General features: G+C 45.8%; 1 protein-coding gene across 4 annotated transcripts in view; it reads right to left on the bottom strand.

The window, feature by feature from the left end:
• LOC120944009 (neurabin-1-like) overlaps positions 1–14,229 on the bottom strand; it is a 146,294-nt gene extending 132,065 nt beyond the window's left edge. The window contains exons 1-2 of one of the 4 annotated variants that reach the window (XM_040357743.1): positions 13,994–14,229; positions 5,685–7,408 (exon numbers count right to left, since the gene is read on the bottom strand). In XM_040357743.1, the coding sequence (XP_040213677.1) occupies positions 5,685–7,232 (1,548 nt within the window). In that variant the 5' untranslated portion in view covers positions 7,233–7,408; positions 13,994–14,229. The remainder of the gene's footprint in view (positions 1–5,684; positions 7,409–13,993) is intronic. The other 3 variants (XM_040357740.1, XM_040357741.1, XM_040357742.1) reach the window with 3 other exon arrangements.
• Between the last annotated feature and the right edge of the window lie 240 nt (positions 14,230–14,469).

Below are 14,469 nucleotides of genomic sequence, written 5' to 3'. Positions count from 1 at the left end.
TTTATACACATGCTCAGTTTGAACTGCCCAGGTCTGACAAGTTTACTTTAAGCAACCACAGAAGTAGCTCAGAAACACAAAAATAAACAAAAAGACCAAATAAAATAGGGTTACCATAGCAACTATTCCTGCCAGTATATGTTTGCGTGGTAAGAGAATGCACTGTTCTTTCCAATTCTAGATTTCATTTCATCAAATTTCCCAGCAGCTTGCATGCAAGAGGTTTCTTATAAGTTAAACGTAAAAACAAATATCACAAAAAAAAAGTGCCACAATGTTTTACCTTTACCTGTATAACAAGGCATATAACATTTCGCTTTCTAGAAAAAGAACAAAACATGGAAACGTTTATTAAGCCAATGACACCAGAGTGTAATGAAATCCTCTCCCTCTCTCCAATACTGCAATTGAAGCAGCAATTCCCATAAGAGCAAAACGTGAACAGGGCCAGCTTAAATGAGCACAGGTTTAATGCATGTAATGTTGGAATATTGTTGGACAGCTTCAGAATATATAAAGTAGAACTGACAGCAAAACTTCCCGCAGCCACAACAGGAAGTGGAGTGAAAATTCCCCCAAAGTGAGGGAATTCCTGGTATCCTCCAGGGACACCAGAGCTGGTGTCATTAGGAAGATTGTTCCATCTATACCTGTTCTTGTGACCACTAAAAATGTAAATCCCCCCCCTATGGTGCCAATAGTCACTAGGACAAAAGAGGAGGAATACAGTAATAAAGGTCTGACAGGTGCTATGAGGCCTTTCAAAACACTACACAAATCTGAAATAAACCAGGAGGAAAAATAAAATTAAAATAAAAAGTTTTGCCTTTAGTTATATTTTAACACACATCAGTTGTGAATAAGGATTTAAAGAGACTGTCAGGTCTCTAAAGATTTGCAGTCTCCTATAATGGTGTATACTCTCTGGCAGCCCTCTCAAAGGCCTTAAAAAAATCTTTTTGGCACTGGACACTTGTGGGACCAAGTGCCAGTCTGCTGCCAGGCAGATAATATAATGAACTGAAGGCTGGTCCCTTGGAACCAAGCACACTGGGTGGTCACAATCACTGCCTTCTTTCAGAGATCAATAGAAATCTTCTATTGACCTCCACGGATAGGATGATAGACAAACATCCTCTGTTGTGCCAACAGTGCAGGTGTACTGGATGTCATCTAGAAAGGTCCTCCCTTAAAGCGGAACATCTCCTTTCTAAAAACTGCAAGCAGGTTGGCTCTTTATTGCAGTAAAGAAACAAACCTACCCGTCTGCTTGCAGTCTTTCTGCCTGGAAGCGGAGCTTCGTTCAAATTCTGTCTAAGATCCCCTGTCCTGGGGTGACTGAACTCCTGTACATGTACTGCAGCCATGCCATCCTGCACCAGCTAATGAAGATGGCTGCAGCCTGACACCCAAAAGAAGCCGGGTAAAATACGCCAACAAGGGATGTTGGACCATTAAAGTGGCTGTAAAGGCAGTTTTTTTATCTTAACTAATTCTATGCATTAGGATAAAGCTTTCTGTGTGCTGCAGTCCCCCTCAGCCCCATCTCGATCTAGTGATGTTGCATGAGAGACTCGGCTGCCCAGGACTCTCCCGCCTCATCGGTTGAAACAGCAGTGAAGTGTTATTGGCTCCTGCTGTTGTCAAAGTCAGTGAGCCGAAGAGAAGGGGGGAATGGACACGCAGAGCAGTGACTCGAGTGCCCCTATAGCAAACCGCTTGCTGTGGGGGCACTGGGCAGGAGCCAGAAGAGCTGAAGAGGAGCATCTGGGCTGCTCTGTGCAAATTCACTGCACAGAGCAGTGAATTTGTGTGGGTCCAGCAGGCCCTATGTCCACCGGCCACTCACGATGGCGGGACAGAGAGGCAGAACATGGGGCAACATGGAGATCTGTTTATACAATGGTCAGTGCATTTTTTTCTTTTTTTTTTAGCACTGAACGTAATAATGTCACTGGTCCCCAAAAAGTGTCACTTAGGGTCAGATTTGTCTGTCGCAAAAAAAGTCCCCCATTTTGTATACTCTATAACTTTTGTGCAAACCAATCAATATATACTTATTGCGATTTTTTTACCAAAAATACATATTGGCCTAAACTGATGAATATTTATTTTTTATTTTTGGGCTATTGTAGCAGAACGTAAAAACTATAAAAAAAAAAAAAAATTCTTTACAAAATGATCAGTTTTTGTTTATAGTTGGTCATTGAGGGGGTAAATCCTTCCAGGGCTGGAGTGGTTAATGCCACTTTAGAGGAGAAGTCGGCATAATAGAGTTTAGTTCCACTTTGTTGGGTGCAAAAAACTGACTAGATGATCAAAGACTTTTCTACTTGTTTAATTATACCCAATTCAGTGCCTTTGGAACTCTAGATGTGTACAATTTGAATACTTTGGCACCATCAATCTCTGCATTACAACTTTGGAACAAGCGGTCCACCTTGACTGAACATTCTAAATTAAAAGCAGTTATAAACCTCCGACATGAAATACGAACTAAGCATATCCCTCTATACTAATAGTGTGTACATGTCTCTATCCAGAACACAAAGTGGCATTTCGCTCTGCCGCTTCGTTCCTCCGCTATCTGCAGGAGTCACTTTTGAAGAGTTTTCTTGACACCAAGCAGAAACAAAAAAGCAATGGGGAGAAGACTGCAGATAAATAGGTACAACATATGCAAGAGGATTTGTTTCATCTCTGTGCATCAGAGCGGGTCGACCTGTTCGGATCGGAACAGTATGCGATCCGCGGAACGCACCGCCGCCACGGCCTTAGGAAAGACCGCGGCTTCGGCCTAGCTCCGGAGCGGTCGGCCATCTTGGTACACTCGGCGGCGGTGCGCGGTGACGTCATCACCCCTCCCTCTGCTCGTGGATTTTTTTATATTTTGCAAGAGCGCGCTGCGCCGCTGACTCTGCATGTAACCTGGAGACGGACCGAGTACATCAGTACAGTGAGTTGGCTAATGGCTTAATAGCCATTAGCCAACTCACTGTACTGATGTACTCGGTCTAGTAAAACAGTAACCCTGTAATTACCATTTTTGCCACTGTAATAATAGTCATAGCCAACATTGCCCCCACCATAGTAAACAGTAACACTGTGTGTATAGCCATTTTCCCCACTGTAATCAGTGGGAAAAATGGCTATACACACAGTGTTACTGTTTACTAGTGTGGGGGCAATGTTGGCTATGACTATTATTACAGTGGCAAAAATGACAATTACAGTGTTACCGTTTTACTAGTGTGGGGGCAATGTTGGCTATGACTATTATTACAGTGGCAAAAATGACAATTACAGTGTTACCGTTTTACTAGTGTGGGGGCAATGTTGGCTATGGCTATTATTAATAGCCATAGCCAACATTGCCCCCACACTAGTAAAACGGTAACACTGTAATTGTCATTTTTGCCACTGTAATGGTCCCAAAATTGTCCGATGTGTCCGCCATAATGTCACAGTCACGGAAAAAAAAAAAAAAAAAAAAAAAAAAAAAAAAGCTAATCGCCGCCATTGGTAGTAAAAAAAAAATATATATTAATAAAAATGTAAAAAAAAGACAAAACTTTTGTTTGTCTTTTTTTTTACTGATCCGAAAATGATCCGATCCGAGGATCGATCCGTTCCGTGAGTTTTTTGATATGTTGCACCCCTACCAATCACTAAGGCCCCTGTCACACTGCAGTGACTTGAGTTACGTGATTTCAAGGAATGCCTGTGTAAACTTGGTCCATAGCAACTCGCATCACGGTCAGACCAAAGTTGTACAGAGACTACTTTGAAGTCGGTGTAACCTGAAGTCGCACAGATATGAATGGGGTACGACTTGTCATGCCACTTTTAGTCGCAGGACAAGTCGTAAAAAGGGGCCCAACCGCTAAAACGAAGATGAAGATTTATAGCCTCTTTGAAGAATGTGAATGGAGTGCATGAATTTGGAACGGTATCATATGTGGCAGCATTCACACATGTTCATCATTGGGTTTGTTTCACATCACATTGTATAGCATGTTTGCAACTGTAAAATGTCCTATTCTGATACAATTTACCATACAAGTCAATACAAATCCAACATGAACACAAAGTAAACATCAAAAATAAGACTAAAATGAAATTGGGTGGATTTAGGCTCCATTCACACAACGCAGGGCTGTGGAGTCGGTAGATAAATGTTTAGACTCCTAAATGTTCCGACAATCTAAATTTAGTTGGAGTCGGTGCATTGTTTGCTGACCCTGACGCCGACTCCAGGTACCCAAAATTTCCACCGACTTCGACTCCAGGTACCCAAAATTTCCTCCGACTCCACAGCCCTGCACACAAGCACGCCTCCAAAGTAGCACGATCTCCAGTGCGACTTTGATCCAACTTTACACTCTCTGGATCAAAGCCACAACAAAAGTAGTGCAGTCACCTTTTCAATGACACTGCGTCTTTAAGTCGCACAGATTTGAACAGGTGCCATTGGAAAGAATGGGCTGCGACTTGTCATGCAACGTTGATGTCCAAAGTTGCATGACAAGTGAGATTGGAGCCTGGCTAAAACTGGAAAGTGCAAATCTGGTGCAGCTTTGCACACAAAACCAAATCAGCTTATTGAACAACCTGAAGTTAAAGCGGAGTTCCACCCTAAAAATTAATCATTAACAGCTTATCTAATGTAAAAAAAATTACAATAAAATAGGTTTTACTCACTTCTATCTGGCTGTTACTAGGCAGTTTTCGTAATCTGTCTAGTTCCTGGTTCAACTTCCTGTCCTAAGACCCCATTGCCTCCTGGGAAATGACACTAATTTCCCTGGAGTCTCTGGGCATTACTGTGCAAAAAAAAAAAAAAATCGCCCAGCATGCACCTCTCCCTGAAAACCAGGAAGAAAAAGGAACTGGGCTTCACATGCCCACACATATGATGGATACGGCCACATGAGCTGGAGGATATAAGGAAAGTGTTTGCAATGATTTCTGGACCGATTGGGGAGCTATTAATATGTTTTAGGGACTATTTAATGTGATTAATTTTAGCTTGCAAAAAAAAAAAAATTATGCCCGGAACCCCGCCTTAGGCTAGGTTCACACTGCTGCGAATTCAAAATTGCGGTAAAATCGATTTTACCGCGATTTTGCGGCTGCGGTTTTGCCGCGATTTAAGAGACATCTGTGCAGGGTTCAATGTAAATCGCGGCCCGAAATCGCAAAAAGTAGTACAGGAACTACTTTTTGAAATCGGTGCAGCGCCGCAGATGCAGTGTCGCACCGATTAGGACGGTGCCATTGCCGACAATTGCCGTCGATTTGAGATGCGATTTGACATGTGAAATCGCATCTCAAATCGTACCCAGTGTGAACCTGGGCTTAAAAGCAGATTGGCTACCATGCACAGCTGCACCAGATTGTGTGCTCTCCAGTCTTAGTAAATCAACCACCTATGCTTTTTATGAATGCACCTGAACGCATTCCTATGGCTGCATTTGGTTTACTTCAAAGACTGAAGCCCAAGTGTAGAGGTCCTACCAATGCCTTGCAAAAGACCAAAAATAAATAAATAAATAAATAAATAAATAAAAAGGGGTGTTCAGGACAACAAATTCTAGATTAACATGACAAACCAAATATTTTAAAAACAGTTTAAAACAAAGAAATGCTGGTGCAAAAACTAAAAAAATCATCATTAACTTTACCTTTATTGGAGCTGTAGAAAACATGACTTTTCTAACAGGTAGCTCTTCCTCCTCCGAGAGACCAGGTACTTCATCATAAGTGCTGCCCAAATCATAATCCTCATCCTCGGCCCTCAATTTCTCGTTATCAGCTAAAGGCTGCTCAGTTTCTGTATTTTGGTCATCATCAAAAGCTGCATTCTCTATACCAAAAGCCCCAGAGGGGTATCTCTGCAAGTTTTTATTCCTGTCACTCTGTTCTTCAGACTCGCTGCCTTCTTCCTCGTCATCACTATCCACATCATCTGTGGCTTCCTCTGTGGTCTTCTCAAGGATATCTGAGCCAAAATCATCTTTTTTGTCATCAATCTCTTTTTCAGCTTTGAAATGATCCTCTACCTTCTGTTGATCAACATTAACACATGGCTGAGAATCAAGGGGTTTTATATCATCAAATACATCATCATCATTTAGGTCAGTATCTTCCTCACTCTCAGATGACTCGTTTTGCAATACCACTAGCTCGGCTCTTACCATTTCAGTTTGCGTTTTCTCAGCCATGGTGCACGCTACGTCCCATGACTTCCTGTCTGGGAACGCATTGTTATTTTGAATAGATTCAGCGTCTTCTTTAATAACAGGACTTTCTGTGTTCTCTTCACAGTCCTGGCTTTGGGTCTTTTCCAGTGGTTGTTCCACAGCAACATTTGTGGTCCCTTCATTATTATTATTTACTCCTGTAACATTCAGTGAGGTCGAGTGGTTCGATGTGACTGAAGAAGCAGTGGTATCAAATAAAATCTCATCAGTCTTGGACAGGTCCCTGAGTTCTTCCCCATCACTATCAGCAAGGAAACTTTCCAATCTCTTGCTAATTGGTCCAGCATTTAGAGAGGAGGAAGAGGAGGAGGAACATGTTGACCGATGACTGATCTGACTGATTTCCACCGATGAGGACTTGGTTAACTTTGAGGAGTTAATATTGGGGCTCAAATCAGATGAAGAAGAACTCTCAACATCAACAGATCCATGTCTGCGCTCCAGTCTGATCGGTTTCTCTTCCTTTGTTGGGGAAGACCTGTCAAAAGTGGCTTGCTTGTTAAGGTTTCTTTCAAAGAGTTTCCTTGTTTCGGAAAACTTCTCTGCCAGGGTTGCTTTGTCCAAGTCTTCATCCTCATCAGCTTTGACCACCTTCTCCTGAACAGGTAGATCAGGGCTGACATTTAAGGCGTTATTTCTTTGCACACTTACAACAGAAGTGTTTGCTGGAGGAGAAGAACATTCAGGTTTTATGAGTTTACTTTCATTCTGATTATCACTTGGAGTTGAGCTCATCTGCATAAACATGTTCTTGATTTTGTGAACGCGGTTTCCATACGAGGCACGGCCTCGGGTGAGGTCACCTGGTGCTCCATTAGCGTTCGACTTTAAAGAAGCAGGCTTCGGGGAGATCTCTGGTTTCATCCCATCGAAAGAACATTTGATAGCATGGAAATCGGACTTGTAGGAATTTCTGTGTGGAGAAGCACTTCTTAGGTTCCTCTCCCCTTTCCCCTCTGTTTTCATCATTTTCGGATCACAAAAAAGGCCCGTCTCAGAAAATTTACAAATGTCACTCCCCTTTACACATGGACCACAGGGATCATAGGAATTAGGGCTGTGCAGGATTCATGGGAAATCCCAAGCAATGAATCATTCCCTCCACGCTCAGCTGTCTAATTTCATTGCTACAAGACAACCATCTGCTGAAAGAAAGAAGAGAAAAAAAAAAAAAAAAAGTGAACCGGTGGCCAAAACATTTTCCATGATCTTTTGTCACACACGTGTAAGCTTCTAGCAGAACTTCACTGAGGGTTGCACGCAAGAATCAAATTAATCTCTGCAAGAGGCATATTAAAGGGTAAGTTCACCTTTGTACACTTTTTTCCTAAATTCCAGCTCCCCTATGCACCAATAGAGCATTCATGTACTTTTACAAAAATATCAAAGCTTTCCATTAAATCTAGAGTCACTTACTTTTCTTGTCCAAATCCACATTTTCATTAGTAAGGTCTTCTTCCTAATCAGACTTTAGGTCTTGACACAGGAAGGCGTTGACCAGCTGACCTCATTAGCACACACCCTGCATCATGTACCCTCCCATTCCCAGCTGCACGTTTTTAAAATGAAATGCAAGCAATCAGTGATCATCCTTCTCACTAAATACACAACCAGATTGCATAGTGTATGGCAGAGGCGTTGCTAGGGGGGTGCGGCGCGCACCGGGTGACACCATCCCGATTAAAAAAAAAAAAAAAATTTAATTTTTTTTTACATTTTTTTTTAGCTGACGTGGGGGGGGGGGGTGTGCAGAGGTGCAGGCGGCTGTGTAATGTAAAAGGGGTGCAGTGATGCAGGGTGCTGTGTAATGTAAAAGGGGTGCAGAGGGCTGTGTAATGTAAAGGGGTCCAGAGGTGCTGTGTAATGTAAAGGGGTCCAGAGGTGCAGGGTGCTGTGTAATGTAAAGGGGTCCAGGGTGCTGTGTAATGTAAAGGGGTCCAGAGGTGCAGGGGGCTGTGTAATGTAAAGGGGTCCAGAGGTGCAGGGGGCTATGTGATGTAAAGTGGTGCAGGGTGCTGTGTAATGTAAAGGGGCCCAGAGGTGCAGGGTGCTGTGTAATGTAAAAGGGTCCAGAGGTGAAGGGGGCTGTGAGATGTAAAGGGGTCCAGTGACACAGGGTGCTGTGTAATTTTAAAGGGGTCCAGTGATGCAGGGGGCTGTGTAATGTAAAGAGGTCCAGAGGTGCAGGGGGCTGTGTAATGTAAAGGGGTCCAGTGATGCAGGGGGCTGTGTAATGTAAAGGGGTCCAGTGATGCAGTTGTGGAGAGGGGTACACAGTAGTAACAAAAATATATTGAAGGATGCAGAGGTATGCAGGGGGCACAGTGGGGTGTTTTTACATTTTAACGTGGGGGGTGCCAGATATCGCATCCGCCCCGGGTGCCAAATGCTCTAGGTACGCCCCTGGCCTATAGGCTCCTGAGATGTGAATTCCGGTTCTGGAGAAAGAGAGGTGGGGGGAGGGGACAAAGAAAAATGGAGAGAAAGAAGAAGGAATAGAACGAACAAGAAAGATGGATAGGGAGAGAGAGAAAAGGGGAAGAAAGGAGAACAGAGAGCAAACAGTAGGGTAAAAAATATTTGAACATTTTTATTGGGGGGGGGTGACACCATATTTTACCGCACCAGGTGACACCAACCCTAGTGACGCCACTGTTATATGGCCATCTTTATACAAGTACATAGGAGAGAGTGGACAGAAACACTCAGCTGTCAAGCCCCATTCATAACGCTGCATAGCGGGAACTCGCATTTCCACATGTATATTTTAGCTGGGGGGGGGGGGGCGTTTTGGAGCATTTTCACTCATCACACATAGGGAAGCCCATCCACCTGAATGGGCTGCCCTACACAAGCTTCAGTATTTTTATTTTTTGGAGCTTGGTGTTTGTTTTCTCTTACTGCAGTGCATTTCTGAAATGGAAGGAAACGCACAGTACAAAAAAGGTAAACATGGTCGGTTCAATTCTGTAGTTACTAAAGGATCAGTCTACACAAAACTACAATTTGTTATGTGTGTACGCACAAAAAATTGAATCACCCATAAAGTTTCCTGTAGGTAAGCACTTTTACCCAGAGCTGCTGGAATCTTATTCCAAATGCTGTAATCTCTAGAAAGTAGTTAAAATAATAATATTATTTATTATTATTAATAATCAAAGCCTAGTACACATGATGAGAACATTAGACGATTGATCATCCGTTTTTTTTGCATGCTCTCATATGAAAAAAACACAATAGGTTACTAAAGTTACAAAAATTCTCGTATGACAGAATACAACTTTGATGTCATGTGCTGTATTGTATTCTTTCGTTTCCCAGCATGTGTGGTCTTGCTCTTCTGTTTGTTTTTCAGATGAATACTCTACTGATTAAATGAAAATCGTTTTAGTATCGTATGATAAAAAATAGCGTTTGTCCCTTCATGATTGGCTCTCAAATTTGTAATGGTGTCAGATTATCGTACAATTGATTCGAAAGCGGCATTTTTCATCTGATTTTCTGATCATGTGAACTAGGCATTAGGCAGCTAAGTGAACCCAGGAACACATGCATTAGAATCTATACCAGGGATATGGAATTGGCAGACCTCCAGCTGTTGCAGCACTACAAGTCCCATGAGACATAGTAAGACTGACAGCCACAAGCTCGCAAAACGCTGTGCGATTGCCTGAACCGGTCCGCATGGGTGTTCACACTCATGCGATCAGATTCTGGTGCAGCAAAAAAAAAACGGCTGCTGCGCCATTTTGGTGCGGATGTGGTGTGAGTTGAACCATACAAAAACTAATGAGATTTACACTCAGTAAATGTAAACCTAGGCTCAGTCCTACAGGAAATGGTCACCAGGACAAATATATAAGGCAACCTTTTCAACACAGAGGAACCATTGAAATAACTTTCTGGCCTCAGGGAACCCCAGCTTAAAAAAAAAAAAAAAAAAAAAAAAAAAAAAAAAAAAAAAGGGACCATATCCACAACTCATGATAGTGCGATGGTCATTGGGAAGAATGCTCCTTACACTTGTGATGATTGGGACCAATTAACCCCTTACAGATACCTAAAAAGATCAATGGTGTCAGTGGGAACTTATCTGAGAGGCATTGCTCACCTGGTACCCTATGGAGGAATCCTCCTTTAGAATCCCTGATATAGAGTAAAAGACAATAAAAAAAAACCCTGATGGAGCTTCTAACCCCCTTATCACTGTATCTGGAAATTAATTTTTTGGTCTGGGCTTTAGACACATTTAAGAAAATAAAAAGTTATAAAAAGGTTTCATTATCAGAAAATTAACAAAATAAGTTCATAGAAAGAGTTGGTGCAGTGTAAGCCCACATTTACTGCCGCAGAACCCCTGGTCAAGCTGACAATTTTTCAATACAAATCGGTTTGGTTGCCAGAGTGACTGACAGCATTTTCTACACATCATTACCCCAGGCCTACATGCTTCCAGGCATACTACTACACATAATGGAGAAAATAAATGTCACTTTGTTTCCTTGCTAGTACCAAGCAGCTTTAAAAGAACCAATAAAGTTCAGGCTTAGAAAAGCCAACAAGTAGCCTGATAACTAAAAGTCCAAGCAAGACCTGCCCACCAGGGATATCGGAGCTGAACTCCGGGGGAAATAAAAATTCTCTCCTACAATGGCGACCCTCTTACACTGCAAGGGTTAAAGGCTCCTTTATGCCAAGGCTACCAAAGAAAAGAGACTTCTGATGTCCTAATACCTAGATCCTGCAGGCTCCTTCCACACTTGGCGACCAGCCCCTGCAGCCACTTCTCCAAGGCACTCCAATATCCTCACATACAATGCAGGGCGGTGCAGAGGGATCGGCCACAAGTCAGAGGGTCAGGGAACCTTGGCTGTCAGAGGAGCAAGGGAGAAGGTGAATAAAAGTCTTACTCATGGTACCTTAGGCATAAATGCTTGTGAACCCTTGCAGTGTAGGGAGGATTTTTGTGCCCCTTTGGATGAGTTCAGCTGCAGGGTGGGGCACGCCTCTGCTGCCTATGATTGGCTGCTTGCTTCGACAGCTGCACCGTGGGAGGGCTCAGCAGGGACTTGTGTCTAAATACGTCTGAGCTCCTCTCTAGTCTGTAGTAGGGACGGAGCTCCTCTCTAGTCTGTAGCAGTAGGGACGGAGCTCCTCTCTAGTCTGTAGTAGTAGGGACGAGGGCTCCTCTAGTCTGTAGTGGCACTAGGGACGGAGCTCCTCTCTAGTCTGTAGTAGTAGGGACGGAGCTCCTCTCTAGTCTGTAGTAGTAGGGACGGAGCTCCTCTCTAGTCTGTAGTAGTAGGGACGAGGGCTCCTCTAGTCTGTAGTGGCACTAGGGACGGAGCTCCTCTCTAGTCTGTAGTAGGGACGGAGCTCCTCTCTAGTCTGTAGTAGTAGGGACGGAGCTCCTCTCTAGTCTGTAGTAGTAGGGACGGAGCTCCTCTCTAGTCTGTAGTAGTAGGGACGAGGGCTCCTCTAGTCTGTAGTGGCACTAGGGACGGAGCTCCTCTCTAGTCTGTAGTAGGGACGGAGCTCCTCTCTAGTCTGTAGTAGTAGGGACGGAGCTCCTCTCTAGTCTGTAGCAGTAGGGACGGAGCTCCTCTCTAGTCTGTAGTAGTAGGGACGAGGGCTCCTCTAGTCTGTAGTGGCACTAGGGACGGAGCTCCTCTCTAGTCTGTAGTAGTAGGGACGGAGCTCCTCTCTAGTCTGTAGCAGTAGGGACGGAGCTCCTCTCTAGTCTGTAGCAGTAGGGACGGAGCTCCTCTCTAGTCTGTAGCAGTAGGGACGGAGCTCCTCTCTAGTCTGTAGCAGTAGGGACGGAGCTCCTCTCTAGTCTGTAGCAGTAGGGACGGAGCTCCTCTCTAGTCTGTAGCAGTAGGGACGGAGCTCCTCTCTAGTCTGTAGCAGTAGGGACGGAGCTCCTCTCTAGTCTGTGGCACTAGGGACGGAGCTCCTCTCTAGTCTGTAGCAGTAGGGACGGAGCTCCTCTCTAGTCTGTGGCACTAGGGACGGAGCTCCTCTCTAGTCTGTAGTAGTAGGGACGGAGCTCCTCTCTAGTCTGTAGTAGGGATGGAGCTCCTCTCTAGTCTGTAGTAGTAGGGACGGAGCTCCTCTCTAGTCTGTAGCAGTAGGGACGGAGCTCCTCTCTAGTCTGTAGCAGTAGTAGGGACGGAGCTCCTCTCTAGTCTGTAGCAGTAGTAGGGACGGAGCTCCTCTCTAGTCTGTAGCAGTAGTAGGGACGGAGCTCCTCTCTAGTCTGTAGCAGTAGTAGGGACGGAGCTCCTCTCTAGTCTGTAGCAGTAGTAGGGACGGAGCTCCTCTCTAGTCTGTAGCAGTAGTAGGGACGGAGCTCCTCTCCAGTCTGTAGCAGTAGTAGGGACGGAGCTCGTCTGTAGTAGTAGGGACGGAGCTCCTCTCTAGTCTGTAGTAGTAGGGACGGAGCTCCTCTCTAGTCTGTAGTAGTAGGGACGGAGCTCCTCTCTAGTCTGTAGTAGTAGGGACGGAGCTCCTCTCTAGTCTGTAGTAGTAGGGACGGAGCTCCTCTCTAGTCTGTAGTAGTAGGGACGGAGCTCCTCTCTAGTCTGTAGTAGTAGGGACGGAGCTCCTCTCTAGTCTGTAGTAGTAGGGACGGAGCTCCTCTCTAGTCTGTAGTAGTAGGGACGGAGCTCCTCTCTAGTCTGTAGTAGTAGGGACGGAGCTCCTCTCTAGTCTGTAGTAGTAGGGACGGAGCTCCTCTCTAGTCTGTAGTAGTAGGGACGGAGCTCCTCTCTAGTCTGTAGTAGGGATGGAGCTCCTCTCTAGTCTGTAGTAGTAGGGATGGAGCTCCTCTCCAGTAGTAGGGACGGAGCTCCTCTCTAGTATGTAGTAGTAGGGACGGAGCTCCTCTTTAGTAGGGACGGAGCTCCTCTCTAGTCTGTAGCAGTAGGGACGGAGCTCCTCTTTAGTCTGTAGTAGGGACGGAGCTCCTCTCTAGTCTGTAGCAGTAGGGATGGAGCTCCTCTCCAGTAGTAGGGACGGAGCTCCTCTCTAGTCTGTAGTAGGGACGGAGCTCCTCTCTAGTCTGTAGTAGTAGGGATGAGCTCAGACTTGTTCAGATCTTAGTTTAAACTTACCCAAGTGATCCCGCCAGGCCGCTGTCACCCGCCAATCAGACATTCCCCTCCCAGAATCACTTCCCCAAGAGGCCCTGGGAATACCTCCACCGCTATGATTGGCCCAGTACAAACGTCCTGGCGGGATCGCTCGGGTGGGTTGGGACAAACGGAAAACGCCTGATCCCTACTCTGCACTCCCACACAGCGAGATGTCACCCGCCGGTCGCTATGGAAATGACAGATCGTTGTGTGGAGACTAGCCCAGAATGACAGGCGGACTGTTGTTGGCGATTCTGACAAATCTTATTGGTTGAGCCGCTCATCTGCCACCAGTGGCCCCCAGCAGGCCACCCTCCTCTGGGGACCCCATAAAACATTCCTGGTCCTATAAGGAGGGGTGAGGGGGTGTGCATTCCTCCAGGGAAGACTCCCTCACCCCGGGATCCTCCATAAACACCCTCCAAAGTACAATAGAAGGTGGCCCGGCCGGGTGAGCTGACACACACACCCCAATATGTGTCCCGGACCCCGGAGAAGTATCGGGAACCGAGCCGGGAGTCCCCCTCCTCCTCCACACACAAAGAACTCGGCGCCTCGTCCGCCTCACAACATGCGTGAAACTTCTCCAACTACCTGAACTCTCCTCCGTCCTCCCCCCCGCCAAGGTGCGCTCGTTGGATCCGTCCCGTACAAGAGCCTCCGCCTGGGAACAGTCCAAACTGCGAGCCGGGGGGAGTCTTCGGTACCAATGAGTGGTCCTTGCGCTCCCTTTCACCGAGCCGCCATCACTTTTTTTCCCTCCTCCTCCCCGGGGCTCCGTCTCCTTCTTCCTCCTCGTTCTTCCCAAATAACTGCGAAGTGCGAGCCCAGCGCGCACACGCCGTCCCTAGCCAATCAAGGGCCCTTAGGAGAGGCGCGCTCCCGCACCGGAGCTGCGGCGTGCCTGCGCTGGATAGATAAGGGAGAGGGACAGTGAGGGGCGAGCGCAGGACTTCCCAGGGCGCGCTCCCTGCATTCTCTCTAGGGAAGGCCTGGGTGCGTGCACGGGAAGCCTCAAGTTTGAGCCCGGAGCTCCATGCGGCTTCCTCGGCTATAGAGAAGTGAGAGTG

This window comes from Rana temporaria, chromosome 6 (genome assembly GCF_905171775.1).
Source record: "Rana temporaria chromosome 6, aRanTem1.1, whole genome shotgun sequence".
Classification (NCBI taxonomy): domain Eukaryota; kingdom Metazoa; phylum Chordata; class Amphibia; order Anura; family Ranidae; genus Rana; species Rana temporaria.
The sequence above is the reverse complement of the archived record's forward strand: the minus strand, read 5'-3'. Positions and strand labels throughout refer to the sequence as shown.